The 12,845-nt window shown below is 34.0% G+C and overlaps 1 protein-coding gene across 1 annotated transcript in view; it reads left to right on the top strand.

Annotated features, from left to right (window-relative positions):
* Positions 1-12,845, top strand: part of RPS6KA6 (ribosomal protein S6 kinase A6) — a 163,428-nt gene that overhangs the window by 94,664 nt on the left and 55,919 nt on the right. The window contains exon 17 of the mRNA XM_016204494.2: positions 2,104-2,265. Coding sequence (XP_016059980.2) covers positions 2,104-2,265 — 162 coding nt within the window. The remainder of the gene's footprint in view (positions 1-2,103; positions 2,266-12,845) is intronic.

A 12,845-nucleotide genomic window follows, 5' to 3' on the forward strand; every position in this document is an offset into this window, starting at 1 on the left:
TCTATATGCCAGGCATTGTAAAATGTGTTGCAGATTCAAATATGAGTAAGACTTGGTTCTTGTCTTTAAAGATCTTTCAGTGTAACAAATTGCTGATTAAGATAGAACTAGATTAAATGAAGTAGATAATAATCAGTAAGAAAATTATCATATAGAGAATTTCAGAATATTTTCCATTTCTAGCATTTTATTCGGTTTTTATTTATTGCTTCTGTATTTCTGCTGATAGTTTCATGCAATGAAAGCATGTTTTGTTTACTTTATTCAGATAGTTATAATAGCTGCTTTATTTTTTAAATGGTTTGTGTTTAGTCTTGTGAACTTTGTATAATACGTTTTTATTGAGATATAATTCACATACAACATTGTTTAAATTTAAGGTTACAACATTTATGCACTTACATGCTACAATATCATTACTACCCTAGTTTTAGCTAGCACCTCCATCATATTATTTTAAAAATTATCTGTATGTTCTCCACCCCAAGTAATACAATATACAGATGATGTATTATAGAAATGTATACCTGAAACCTGTATAATTTTATTAACCAATGTCACTCCAATGCAACAGACTGACAAATCTCAGAGGGAAGGGTGGGGGGAGCAGAAAGAGATTAACCAAATAACTTATATGCATAACCCATGGACACAGAAAATAGTGCTGTGAAGGCCTGGGGAGCAGGCAGGAGTGGGGAGGAGGGGGGCACTTGTAATACTTTCAACAATAGAGATAAATATAAAAAAATATATATATATATAAATAAAAATTCTTGTCTTTTAGTTCCAATGTGGTTCATCTTCGATTTAGAATTGATAGATTTCCTTTTTTCTTCAAACTGTGTTCTATTTTCTTAGTTCTTTCTTGTTTTCATTGTATCAAATAATTTTGGATTGTATACTGCCCATTGGAATATTAAGTTATGGAGATTTTTGTATTCTGTTATTTTTATCCAATTATTATTATTGATTTTTTTGTTGCTTTGTTTTAGCGGATAATTTTCTCAGCATTCTTTGCACTGAAAAGCAATTTTTGGGTAGCAACTTTGGTCTCTATCTTTCATCTTAATATAAACTACTTTGAGCCTCTTCTACACATTTTAAAATTTTTATTGAATTTATTGGGGTGACATTGGTTAATAAAATTATGCAGGTTTCAGATGTACAACTCTATAATACACCTGTATATTGCATCGTGTGTTTACCCGCCAAAATCAAGTCTTCTTCCTCTGTCACCATTTATTCCCCCCTTTACCCTCTTCTACCTCCCCTCACCCCTCTTCTACATATTATTGATTCAGGGGTAGTTCTTTTTTAAATTTTTTATTTATTGATTTTTAGAGAGAGAGAGAGAGAGAGAGAGAGAGATCAATTTGTTGTCCCACTTATTTATGCATTCATTTGTTAATTATTGTATGTGTCCTGACCGGGGATCAAACCTGCAACCTTGGCATATCTGGACAGTGCTCTAACCAACTGAGCTACCCGACCAGAACTTAGGGGTAGTTCTGACTTTTTGCTTTACAGTATCCATCCACTCAGCATTAAAGGTTTCCCAGTATCTCTTTTCTGGTTTTCCACATCAGGAAGACTGTAAGCTTTTCCACATGTAGATGTCACATAAGGACTGCACTTTCCCCTTGCCTAAAAGCCATTCGTATAGTTCCCTGTAGTCCCTCCTTCAGCCAAGTGTGTACTTCCCACAAGAGTCTTTCTTATTCTGTTCACTCCCCAGTACCTTCAGGTAGTTTATTTTTCTGTTATGTTCAGCTTTTATAGTTGTTTACTGTGGGGAGAGGCATATTAAGTAGGCTTTTAGTCTATTATAACCAGAAGTGGAACTGAGAACAGTTTTGATACTTTGAAATTGGAAGTTATTAACAAAACTGTTAGCTTGAATAGAAAGTGGAGCATCTATCTGATAGAGATTATTTTCTCTGAATACTTCAGGCTTTCAAGATTATGAAGGTTGGGCAAAGTATCATTTTCAATATTTTATTATTAAGAAAGTTATTCTCTTGGAAATACATGAATTTAAAATGTTTATTTAACAGATATTTATTTAGCTATAGATTTATAATACTTTGTTCTTTCATGTTCAAGGTTGTTCATCGTGATCTTAAACCTAGTAATATTTTATATATGGATGAATCAGCCAATGCAGACTCCATTAGGATCTGTGATTTTGGGTTTGCAAAGCAACTTCGAGGAGAAAATGGGCTTCTCTTAACTCCATGCTACACTGCAAACTTTGTAGCACCTGAGGTATTTTTTAAAACTTCAGTTTTTGTTTTTTACTCTTTTCTTTTAGTTGAATGTTATATGATGGTATGTATATATTATGGTAGGTAGGTAAAAGTGGAGTTATTTGTTCATTTTTAACTATAAAGCTCTTTAAATCAGTGAATTCTGATAACCCTTAATATAAATATTCAGAATAGGAGCTAGCATCTGAAACCAACCTGAATGTAATAATTAGACTATTTTATTTATTTGTGGGGTGATATACTAGTTTAAGAATCATACCCTTTAAGAGCTGGAGGGGAGAATAGAGATAACTCCACCTTCAACATATTAAATATTATGAAACAACTAAAGCTTAAAGTACCAAAATAACTTTTTCAAGACCCAGCTTTCACTTAGATTTTCAGATATTTTGGTTTGTGTTGAACGTGAGGTAATTATATGGTTTAGCATTACACAAAACATATAAAGGCAACACCATCCCTGATTCTTTTTAGGATCTTCGAATTCCTGGAGTAAACAACTTCACTTGGGTTGTTACAAGCAGTCGAGTTTTTCTTGGCAATAGTATCATACATAGATCTTGGAGGGAAGAATCAGGAAAAATGAGGCTGGGGTGGTTCTGATCATGGGGAGTTTTAATAACTCTGATAGCAGTGGTAAGTATGGTAGATAAAAGAATAAATCAGGGATGGTATGGGTCGTATAGATTCTTTTGAAGTTTTGTTTGTAAGTAGGAACTATTCTTCTGTGTCATGAATAATGCTAAGCCACATGAATCATTATATTTTCAACACAAATCAAAATACAAAGTAATCTTCAGGTTTGAAAAATTAAAGTTACTAAATCAGTGGAGAAGAATAAAATAATCTGTGGATGAATTCCTGTCTTTTGTGCATGTTTTCTAACTTTTACAACAGATTCTAACCCTTAAGATAATATGGAACATTGCATTAGATGAGGCATTTGTATTTAAATATCAACAAATCTGTGTTTTAATGTAGATATTAGAAAAATAAATAATATTTCTCATAATGCAAATAGAAATGTAGAAAATAGAACTATAACTTTCTAAAGAAAAATTCCCAAATTAAAAATTATTAAATCTTTAAAATATTGATGCTGAGGAAGAAGCATAATTGCTTTACAAGGTTTTTATGATAATAGATTTGCCCTATAAGAAACTAAGTGCATATACAGAAAATATACTTTAATCTATTTTAATTAAATTCATAGAATAATGATTGTACACATTTTTATCAAGCTAAAATATATTGAAACTATATTTACCCAAATACAAATTACAACACATGTAATATCCAAGAGGAGATCATTGTATTTACCTCAGGTGTAAGAGATATAACTTAGACTTTAAATAGCTTTTCTCGGATATTTCAATGATTTTATGTAGGATAAGAGGACAGAATATTTGAGATTAGGGCTCTTCTGTTAAATATAGGATATAGAGTCGTCATAAATATTCTAACATGTATGCAGTAGATATAACAGAAGAATAAACAATAACCATTTTAATAGCCAAATTCTTAATACTGACTTAATCTTATGGACCTGGACCCTTTGGTATGATGAAAACTTCACACTGGGAAAAGGTTAGGGGTGAATATATTCCAAATGAACATCTCAAAAACAGACATTAAAATAAAAAATATATGATATGTCTGTGTTTAAATTAATGGCAAGGTAAATATTTTTAGATTAATGGCTAGGTAAACATTTTTAAATGAGTGCAAATTCACAGAACAGAATATAGCCATTGATGATTTATTATCCTAACACACTTCCATTGTAGTAAGACACTTTCACCATAGTAATAGTGAAGTTTTTCAGGTAGGCATGTGGGCACCACTTCTCTGTAACTAGTGCCTGAACTATATTTAGCTAGTATTGTATATTCAAAGTGCTTTGACAGAGTGATCAAAGATGGTGGCGGAGTAGGTGGATGTTACAGTTACCTCCGCCCAGGACCAAACTGGAATTGCAAAAAATATATAGAAAAATATACCTGAATAACCAACTAAAGATTAGCTGAGAAGTCGTATAACAAAGGATTTACAGTAGAAGCCACATTGAGATTGGTAGGAAGAGTAGAGACACTCAAACGGCTGTCCTGGCTCCCACAGGCACTGCTGAGATTCCAGAGGGGTATGTTACCTGCAGAGATTTTGCCTGAGCAGCATAGGATTTCAACCCCAAGTCGGGCTGCCCAGCCCAGAGCCCCAGAGCCAGGAAAAGGTGCCCACATAACATGTCATTGTGAAAATAAGTGAGGATTTTGTCCTCCAGAGAGAGTCAGGAGTCTGCTAGAGGCTAGAGACAGAGGTGCCCTATTAAAGGGCCAATGCACAAATTCTTACAGCCACCCACCCTGTGCTCTGATGGAGGCCAACTGAGCGGACTAGAGTCGCATGAGGAGAGACAGGGGTTTGTGGCTTTGGGGAGAGAACTGAAGGAACAGCCAACAGATTCACTGTACTGTCACTGTCCCACACCACATACGCCATCTTTATTGGTTGGAGAACTCCTCTCCATAAGGCATCAGCCTGGGGGAATGCAATAACCCCCACCCTCCAGACTCCTTTTGTCCCCATGTTCAGATGACTAAGGAGACTGTGCCACAAGGTCCCACAGGACACCTATTACATAAGGCCACCCTACCAAAACTGGAAGTCATAGAAGATCTTCCTAATACATAAAGGTAAATACAAAGATACAGTCAAAATGGGGAGAAAAATGAACATGCCCAAAATTAAAGAACAGGATAAATCTCTAACAAAACAAAGCAAAACAAAAAAATGCTAAATTAAATGGAGGCAAGTAATTTACCAGATATAGAGTTAAAAAAAAAAATAAATTATTGTAAAGATGCTCAAGAAACTTAGTGATAAATTCAACAAAGAGATCGCAAGCATAAAAAAGGACATAGAAACCTTAAAAAAGAACCAATCAGAAAAGGATAGAATATCTGAAATGGAAAATACACTAGAAGGAATAAATAGTAGGTTGAATGAAGCAGAGGATCAACTCAGTGATTTGGAAGACAAGGTATCAGAAAACAATCAGAGCAGAAAAAATAAAAAAATTTAAAAATGAGGATAGTTTAAGAGACCTTTGGAACATGAAGAATAACAATATTCACATTATAAGGGTACCAGAAGAAGAAGAGAGAGAGCAAAGGATCAAGAACCTATTTGAAGAAATAATGACTGAAAATTTTCCTAACCTGGTGAAGGAAAAAGATACACAAGCCCAGGAAACACAGAGTCCCAAACAAGGTGAATCCAAAAGATCCACATCAAGACACATCATAATTAAAATGACAAAAGTTAAAGACAAAAAGAAAATCTTAAATGAATCAAGAGAGAGTTAGTTACCTACAAGGGGCTTCCCATAAGACTGTCAACTGATTTCTCAACAAAAGCATTTCAAGCCAGAAGGGATTTGTATGATATATTCAAAGTGAGGAAAACCAAGGACCTATAACAAAAACTAGTTTAAAATTGGAGAAATAAAGAGCTTCTCAGGAAAAAAAGAACCTTAAAAAGAGTTTACCACCAAATATTGCAAGAAATATTAGTGTCTTTTGTAAGAAGAAGAAAAAGAAAAAAACAAAAAAGCAGTAGAACATATTTAAAAGAATAAATCCGTATCTATCAATAATTACTTTATATGTAAATAGCTTAAATGCTCCAGTCATAAGACACTGAGTAGCTGAATGGATAAGAAAACGTGACCCATATATATGCTGTCTGCAAGGGACCCTCCTTATTATGAAAGGTACACATGAACTAGAAGTAAAGGTATAGAAATAGATATTTCATGCAAATGTAAATGAAAAAAGCTGCAGTATCAATACATATATCTTACAAAATAGACTTTAAACAAATGCTATAGCAAGAGACAAAGAAGGGCACTGCACAATGATAAAGGGAGCAATCCAACAAAAGGATATAACCCTTGTAAACATTTATGCACTCAACATAGGAACGCCTAAATATACAAAGCAAATCTTGATAAACATAACAGGAGAGTTCAACAGTAATACAGTCACAGTAGAGGTTTTTAACAGCTCGTTGATTTCAATGGATAAACCTTCCAGAGGGAAAATTAACAAGGAAACAGAGGCCTTAAATAACATATTGGATCAGATGGATTTATTTCATATCTTCAGAATATTTCATTCCAAAGCAGCAGAATATTCAGTCTTTTCAAATGCACATGGAATATTTTCTAGGATAGACCACATGTTAGGCCACAAAACAAGTCTCAGTGGATTTAAGAACATTGAAATCATATCAAACATCTTTACTTACCACAATGGTATGCAATTAGCAAATAATCACAAGTAAAAAACTGAAAAACACACAAAGACATGGAAGCTAAATAACATGTTACTAAAAAAAAAAAAAAAAAAATGAATGGGTTAACAATGAGACCAAGGAAGAAAACAAGCAAAAGATACCTTGAAACAGATGGAAATGACCACAACAATCCAAAAAACTATGGGACACAGTAAAAGCACTCATAAGAGGGAAATTCATAACACCACAGACCTACATCAAGAAACAAGAAAAATCTCAAATAAATTATCTAACTTTACATTTAATGGAACCTGAAAGAGAACAACAATCAAAACCCAAAGTGAATGTAAGAACGGAAATAATAAAGATCAGAGAAGAAATAAATGAAATAGAGTCTAAAAATTCAACATGAAAGATTGATGAAACCAAGAGCTGAACCTTTGAAAAGATAAACAAGATTGACCAACTTTAACCAGACTCATCGAGAGAAAAAAGAGAGAGAGAGAGAATAGCCAAATAAAATCAGAAATGAAAGAGGAAAAGTAACACCTGACACTGAAGAAATTCAAAAGATTGTAAAAATAAATATGAACAACTACATGCCAACAAATTGTACAATCTGGATGAAATGGATAAATTATTAGAAACACCAATCTTCCAAGACTGAATCAGGAAAAATCAGAAGATAGATTACAAGTAATGAAATTGACGCTGTAATGAAAAAAAAATCCCAACAAACAAAAGTCCTGGACTGGATAGTTTCATAGGAGAATTTCACCAAATATTCAAAGAAAAACTAACACCTAACTTTATCAAACTATTCAAAAAAATTCAAAAGGAGGGAAAATTCCCAAGCTCATTTAATGAGGTCAGCATTATCCTAATTCCCAAACCAAATGAAGACACTACAAAGAAAGAAAATTATAATTCTCTATCCCTGATGAACAAAGGCGGTAACATCCTGAACAAAATATTAGCAAACCAGATCCAGGAATATATTAAAAAGATCATACACCATGATGAAGTGTGACTTATTCTGGGCATTCAAGGTTGGTACAATATCGGAAAGCCAATAAATATGATACACCACATAATCAAAATAAAGGATGAAAATCACATGATCATATCAATACATGGAGAAAAAGCATCTGATAAAATCTAGGACCCATTTATGATGAAAACTCTCAGCAAGTGGGAATAGAGGGAATATACCTCAATGTAATAAAGACCATATATGATAAATCCACGTCATACTCAAAAGGGCAAAAACTAAATAAGTTTCCATTGAGATCAGGAACAAGACAAGGATGTCCACTTTAAACACTGTTATTCAACATAGTACTGGAATTTGTAGCCACTACAATCAGACAAGAAGAAATAAAAGTCATGCAAATTGGAAAGAAACAAGTAAAATTGTCATTATTTGCAGGTAATATGTTACTGTATATAGAGAACCCTATAGATGCCACCAAAAACTGCTAGAACTGATAAATGAATTCAGTAAAATAGCAGGATACAAAATAAATATCCAGAAATCAGTTGCATTTTTATATACCAATAATGAATTATCAAAAAGGCAAACTAAGAAAAAATCCAATTTACAATTGCATACAAAAAAATTAAATACCTAGAACTAAATTTACCCAAGAATGTAAAAGACTTGTACTCAGAAAATTATAAGACACTGAAAAGAGAAAATGAAGAAAATAAAAGTAAATGGAAGCATATACTGTGTTCATGGATAGGAAAATTTAACACCACCAAATGTCCATAGTACCCAAAGCAATCTATAGATTCAACACAATTCCTAGCAGGATACCAGTGGTATATCTCACAGAACTAGCACAAATATTCCAAAAATGTAGATGGAACCATAAACGACCCCAGATAGGCACATCAATTTTAAGAAAGAAGAACAAAGTTGGAAGAGTCATGCTACCTGATATCAAAATATACTACAAAGCCATAGTAATCAAAACAGCATAGCACTGGCACAAATGCTGACATATAGATCAATGGAGCATAATAAAGATACCAGAAATAAATCCACATCTTTATAGTCAATTAATATTTGACAAAGGAGACAAAACATACAAGGGAGTTAAGATACTCTATTCAATAAATGGTACTAGGAAAATTGAACAGATGTGTCTTAAAAAAATGAAACTAGACCACCTTCCTACACCATATACAAGAATGAACTCAAAATGGATTAAAGACTTAAATGGTAGTTTCAAAACCATAAAAATTCTAGAAGAAACCATAGGTAGTAAAATCTTGGACATTTCTCATAGCAATATTTTTTCTGATATTTCCCCCCAGGATGAAAAACAAAAGAAAAAAAACAAAGAAGTGGGACTAAATCAAACTGAAAAGTTTTTGCACAGCAAAAGAAACCATCAACAAAATTAAAAGACAAGCTATTGAATGGGAGAACATATTCGCCAATTGTAAAGGGTTAATATCCAATATGTATAAATAACTTATAAACTCAACACGAAAAAAATCAAAGAATCCAATTAAAAATTGGGCAAAGGATCTGAATAGACACTTCTCCAAAAAGGACATAAAGATGGCCAATACATATGAAAAGATGCTCAATATCACTAATCCTCAGAGAAATGCAAATTAAAACCACAATGAGATATCAGCTCACAGCTGTCAGAATGGCTATCATCAATAAATCAACAAACAACAAATGTGGTGAGAATGTGGAGAAAATGGAATCTTTATGCACTGTTGGTGGGAATACAGATTGGCACAACCACTGTGGGAAACAGTATAGAGTTACCCCATAAATTAAAAAATGTACTGCTTTATGACCCAGCAATTCCACTTCTGGTAATATAAACAAAGAAAAATGAAACTCTAATTCAAAAGAATATATGCACCCCTATGTTCATTGCAGTATTATTTTCACTAACCAAGATTTGGAAGTAGTCAAGTGCCCATCAGTAGATGAGTGGATAAAAAAGCTGTAGGACATTTAAACAATGGAATACTATGTGGCCATAAAAAAGAAAGAAAACTTACGTTTTGCTACAGCATCGATGGATCTAGAGAATACTATGGTAAGTGGAATACGTCAGAGAAAAACAAGTACCATCTGATTTCACTTATATGTGGAATCTATTGAACAAAAGAAATTAACATACAAAATAGAAAAAGACTCATTAATACTGAGAACACATTGACAGCTGCTAGAAGGGAGGGTGATTGGGAGGCTGGGTAAAAGTTGAAGGTATTAAACAGAAAACTCATAGACACAGAAAATGGTGCGATAATTACCAGAGGGAAAGGGGTGAGGGGAGGTACAAAATGATAAGGGGGGATAAATGGTGATGGAAAGAGATTTGACTTGGATTGGAGATCTTGTGGTGGTGAAACAAAATAAAGTATACAGATGATGTACTGGAGACTTGTATAAGTGAAACCTATAATCCTAACCAATGTCACCCCAATAAATTCAATAAAAATTTTTTAAAAATATTTTGAAAAGTTTTATCATCAAGTGATAAAGCCTGTGCTAGCAATCAATGAATATATGCAAATTGTTATGAATGAAGTTTTTGTGTAAGATTTGTTCCTGAAATTTCATACTATTAAAAAATTAGTAATGAAGCATATGAATTTATCTTTTAAGCTAGAATTAGAAATATTCAAGTACCTATGGAGATATTTGAATATGTAGTAGCATTATGGTGGTATAAATTCATTATTTCATTACAGTGGCTAAAGACTCCTTTTTACCTAACAAACAAATTACAGCCTTGGCTGGGTAGTTTAGTTGGTTAGAGTGTTGTCGTGATACACCAAGGTTGCAGGTTCAATCTCCACTTAAGGCACATACAAGAATCAACCAGTGAATGCATAAATAAGTGGAACAACAAATCAATGTATTTTTCTCTGTCTCTGTTTCTGTCTCTCTCTATCCCTCTCACTCTGCCTCTTCCATTTGTCTCTCTCTCTCCCTCTCTCTTCTCTCTCTCTCTCTCTCTCTCTCTCTCTGTCTCTCTCTCTCTCTCTCTCTCATTTTCTCTACTGCTTCCCCCTTCCATTCTCTCTGAAAAAGCAATGGAAATATCCTCAGGTGAGGATTAAAAAGAAAAAGTACATTAATTACTCAACTCAATGAAAAGAATATTCGCTTTTTGAATATTCATCAATTCAATTATCTTCTTAAGATTTACATAGATGTGCTTTTCTACTATGTCACAAAAATTAATATCTCTCTAAAATAGTTTATTTTACAAATGTTAATCCATTATAGTATTCAACTGACATTAATGTCTTCTGAGGTCCAAGAATTATCCTGAATTAAACGAATTTACAATAAATTGGTTGAATGTTGTACCTACAGCTCTTTATTATTTATTTATTTAAATTGTTGAAAGTATTACAAATGTCCCATTTTTCCTCCATTGATCCCCTCCCACTTGCACCCCTACCCCAAGACCTTTACCACATCATTGTCTGTATACATGGGTTATGCATATACGAATATAAGTTCTTAGGTTAATATCTATCCACCCTCTCACACCTGCCTTCCCACTGAGACTCATCAGTCTGCTCCATGCTTCTGTATCTCTGGATCTACTTTGTTCATCAGTTTATTTTGTTCATTAGATTGCACATATGAGAAAGATCACGTAGGACTTGCCTCCCTCTGACTGGCTTCTTTTGCCTAGCATATTACTCTCTAAGTCCCACCATGCTGTCTCATAGAGTAAGGGAACCTTGTTTTTTACAGCTGCATAGTATTCCATGGTGTAAATGTCCCAGAGGGTGCTTGATATGATTTCAATCTTCTTGAACTTGTAGAGACTTGTTCTGTGTCTAACATGTGGGCTGTCTTTGAGAATGTCCCACATGCCCTTGAGGAGAATGTATATTCTGCAGCTTTGGGGTAAATGGCAATTAAATCCATCTGATCTAGTGTGTCATTTAGAGTCACTATTTCCTGCTTGATTTTTTGTCTGGAAGATCTATCCAGTAAAGTCAGTGAGGTGTTAAAGTACCCTATTATGACTGTATTGCTGTAGATCTGTCCTTTAAAGTCCTCAGAAAAGAACGTTTGCTTTTTTCCCCAGCCTGTATGAGTCGTGTTTTGATGTGGGTCTCTTGTAGACAGCATATAATTGGGTCAGCATTTTTGTCCATTCAGCTACCCTATGTCTTTTGATTGGAGCATTTAATCCACTTACATTTAGGGTTATTATTGATAGGTACTTATCTATTGCTATTTTATTTCTTTATGCCTGTTTCTCATTCTCTCTACTTCAACTTCTTATTATAGCAGTCGCTTTAACATTTCTTGCAATGCTGTTTTGGTCCTGATAAACTCCTTTAGTCTTCTTTTTTGTCTGGAAAGCTCTTTATTCCACCATCTATTTTGAATGATAGCCTTGCTGGATAGAGTAGTCTTGGTTTCAGATCCTTGTTTTGCATTACCTTGAATACTTCATGCCATTCCTTTCTGGCCTGTAGAGTTTCTAATGAGAAATCAGGTGACAGCCTTAAGGGAGCTCCTTTGTAGGTAAGAGATTGCTTTTCTCTTGCTGCCTTTAAGATTCTCTCTGTCTTGAATTTTTGGCCTTTTTTATTATGATGTGCCTGGGCGTGGGCCTCTTTGGGTTCCTCTTGCTTGGGTCTCTCTGTGCCGCTTGAACTTGCATGACTTTTTCCTTCAAAAGGTTAGAGAAGTTTTCTGCCATTATTTCTCCAAACACATTATCCCTTCTGGCACTCTTATAATGGGAATATTGTTCCATTTCATGTTGTCCCAGGGCTCCCTTAAACTGCCCTCCTGTTTTTTCATTGTTTTTTCTTTTTGGCTCTCTGATTGAGTGATTTTTTTCTACTCTGTCTTCTAATTTGCTGATCTGATCCTGTTTCCTCTAATCTGCTGTTTATTCCTTCCAACGTTTTTTATTTTATTTCAACCATGTCATTCTTAATTTCCTTAATAGTTTCCATTTCTTTTCTCATGCTGTTGAGCATTCTTATGATCAGTATTCTGAACTCTATATCTGATAGATTGCTTTTCTCCATTTCATTTAGCTCTTCTTCTAGAGAATTCTTTTGTTCTTTCATTTGGGGCCTTTTTTTTGTCTCCCCATTTTGGCTGCCTGTTTGGATTTGTTTCTATGTATTAGATAGATCTGTTAGGGCTCCCAGTGTTTTGGATGGTCACTGGTGACAGCCAATGTCAGACGCTGTTTGTGACTGGCCTTGTGTACCGTTTGAAGCTTTCCACACTCCATAGCTTGCGGCTCCCTTTGC

This window comes from Miniopterus natalensis, chromosome X, assembly GCF_054644295.1.
Source record: "Miniopterus natalensis isolate mMinNat1 chromosome X, mMinNat1.hap1, whole genome shotgun sequence".
Classification (NCBI taxonomy): Eukaryota; Metazoa; Chordata; class Mammalia; order Chiroptera; family Miniopteridae; genus Miniopterus; species Miniopterus natalensis.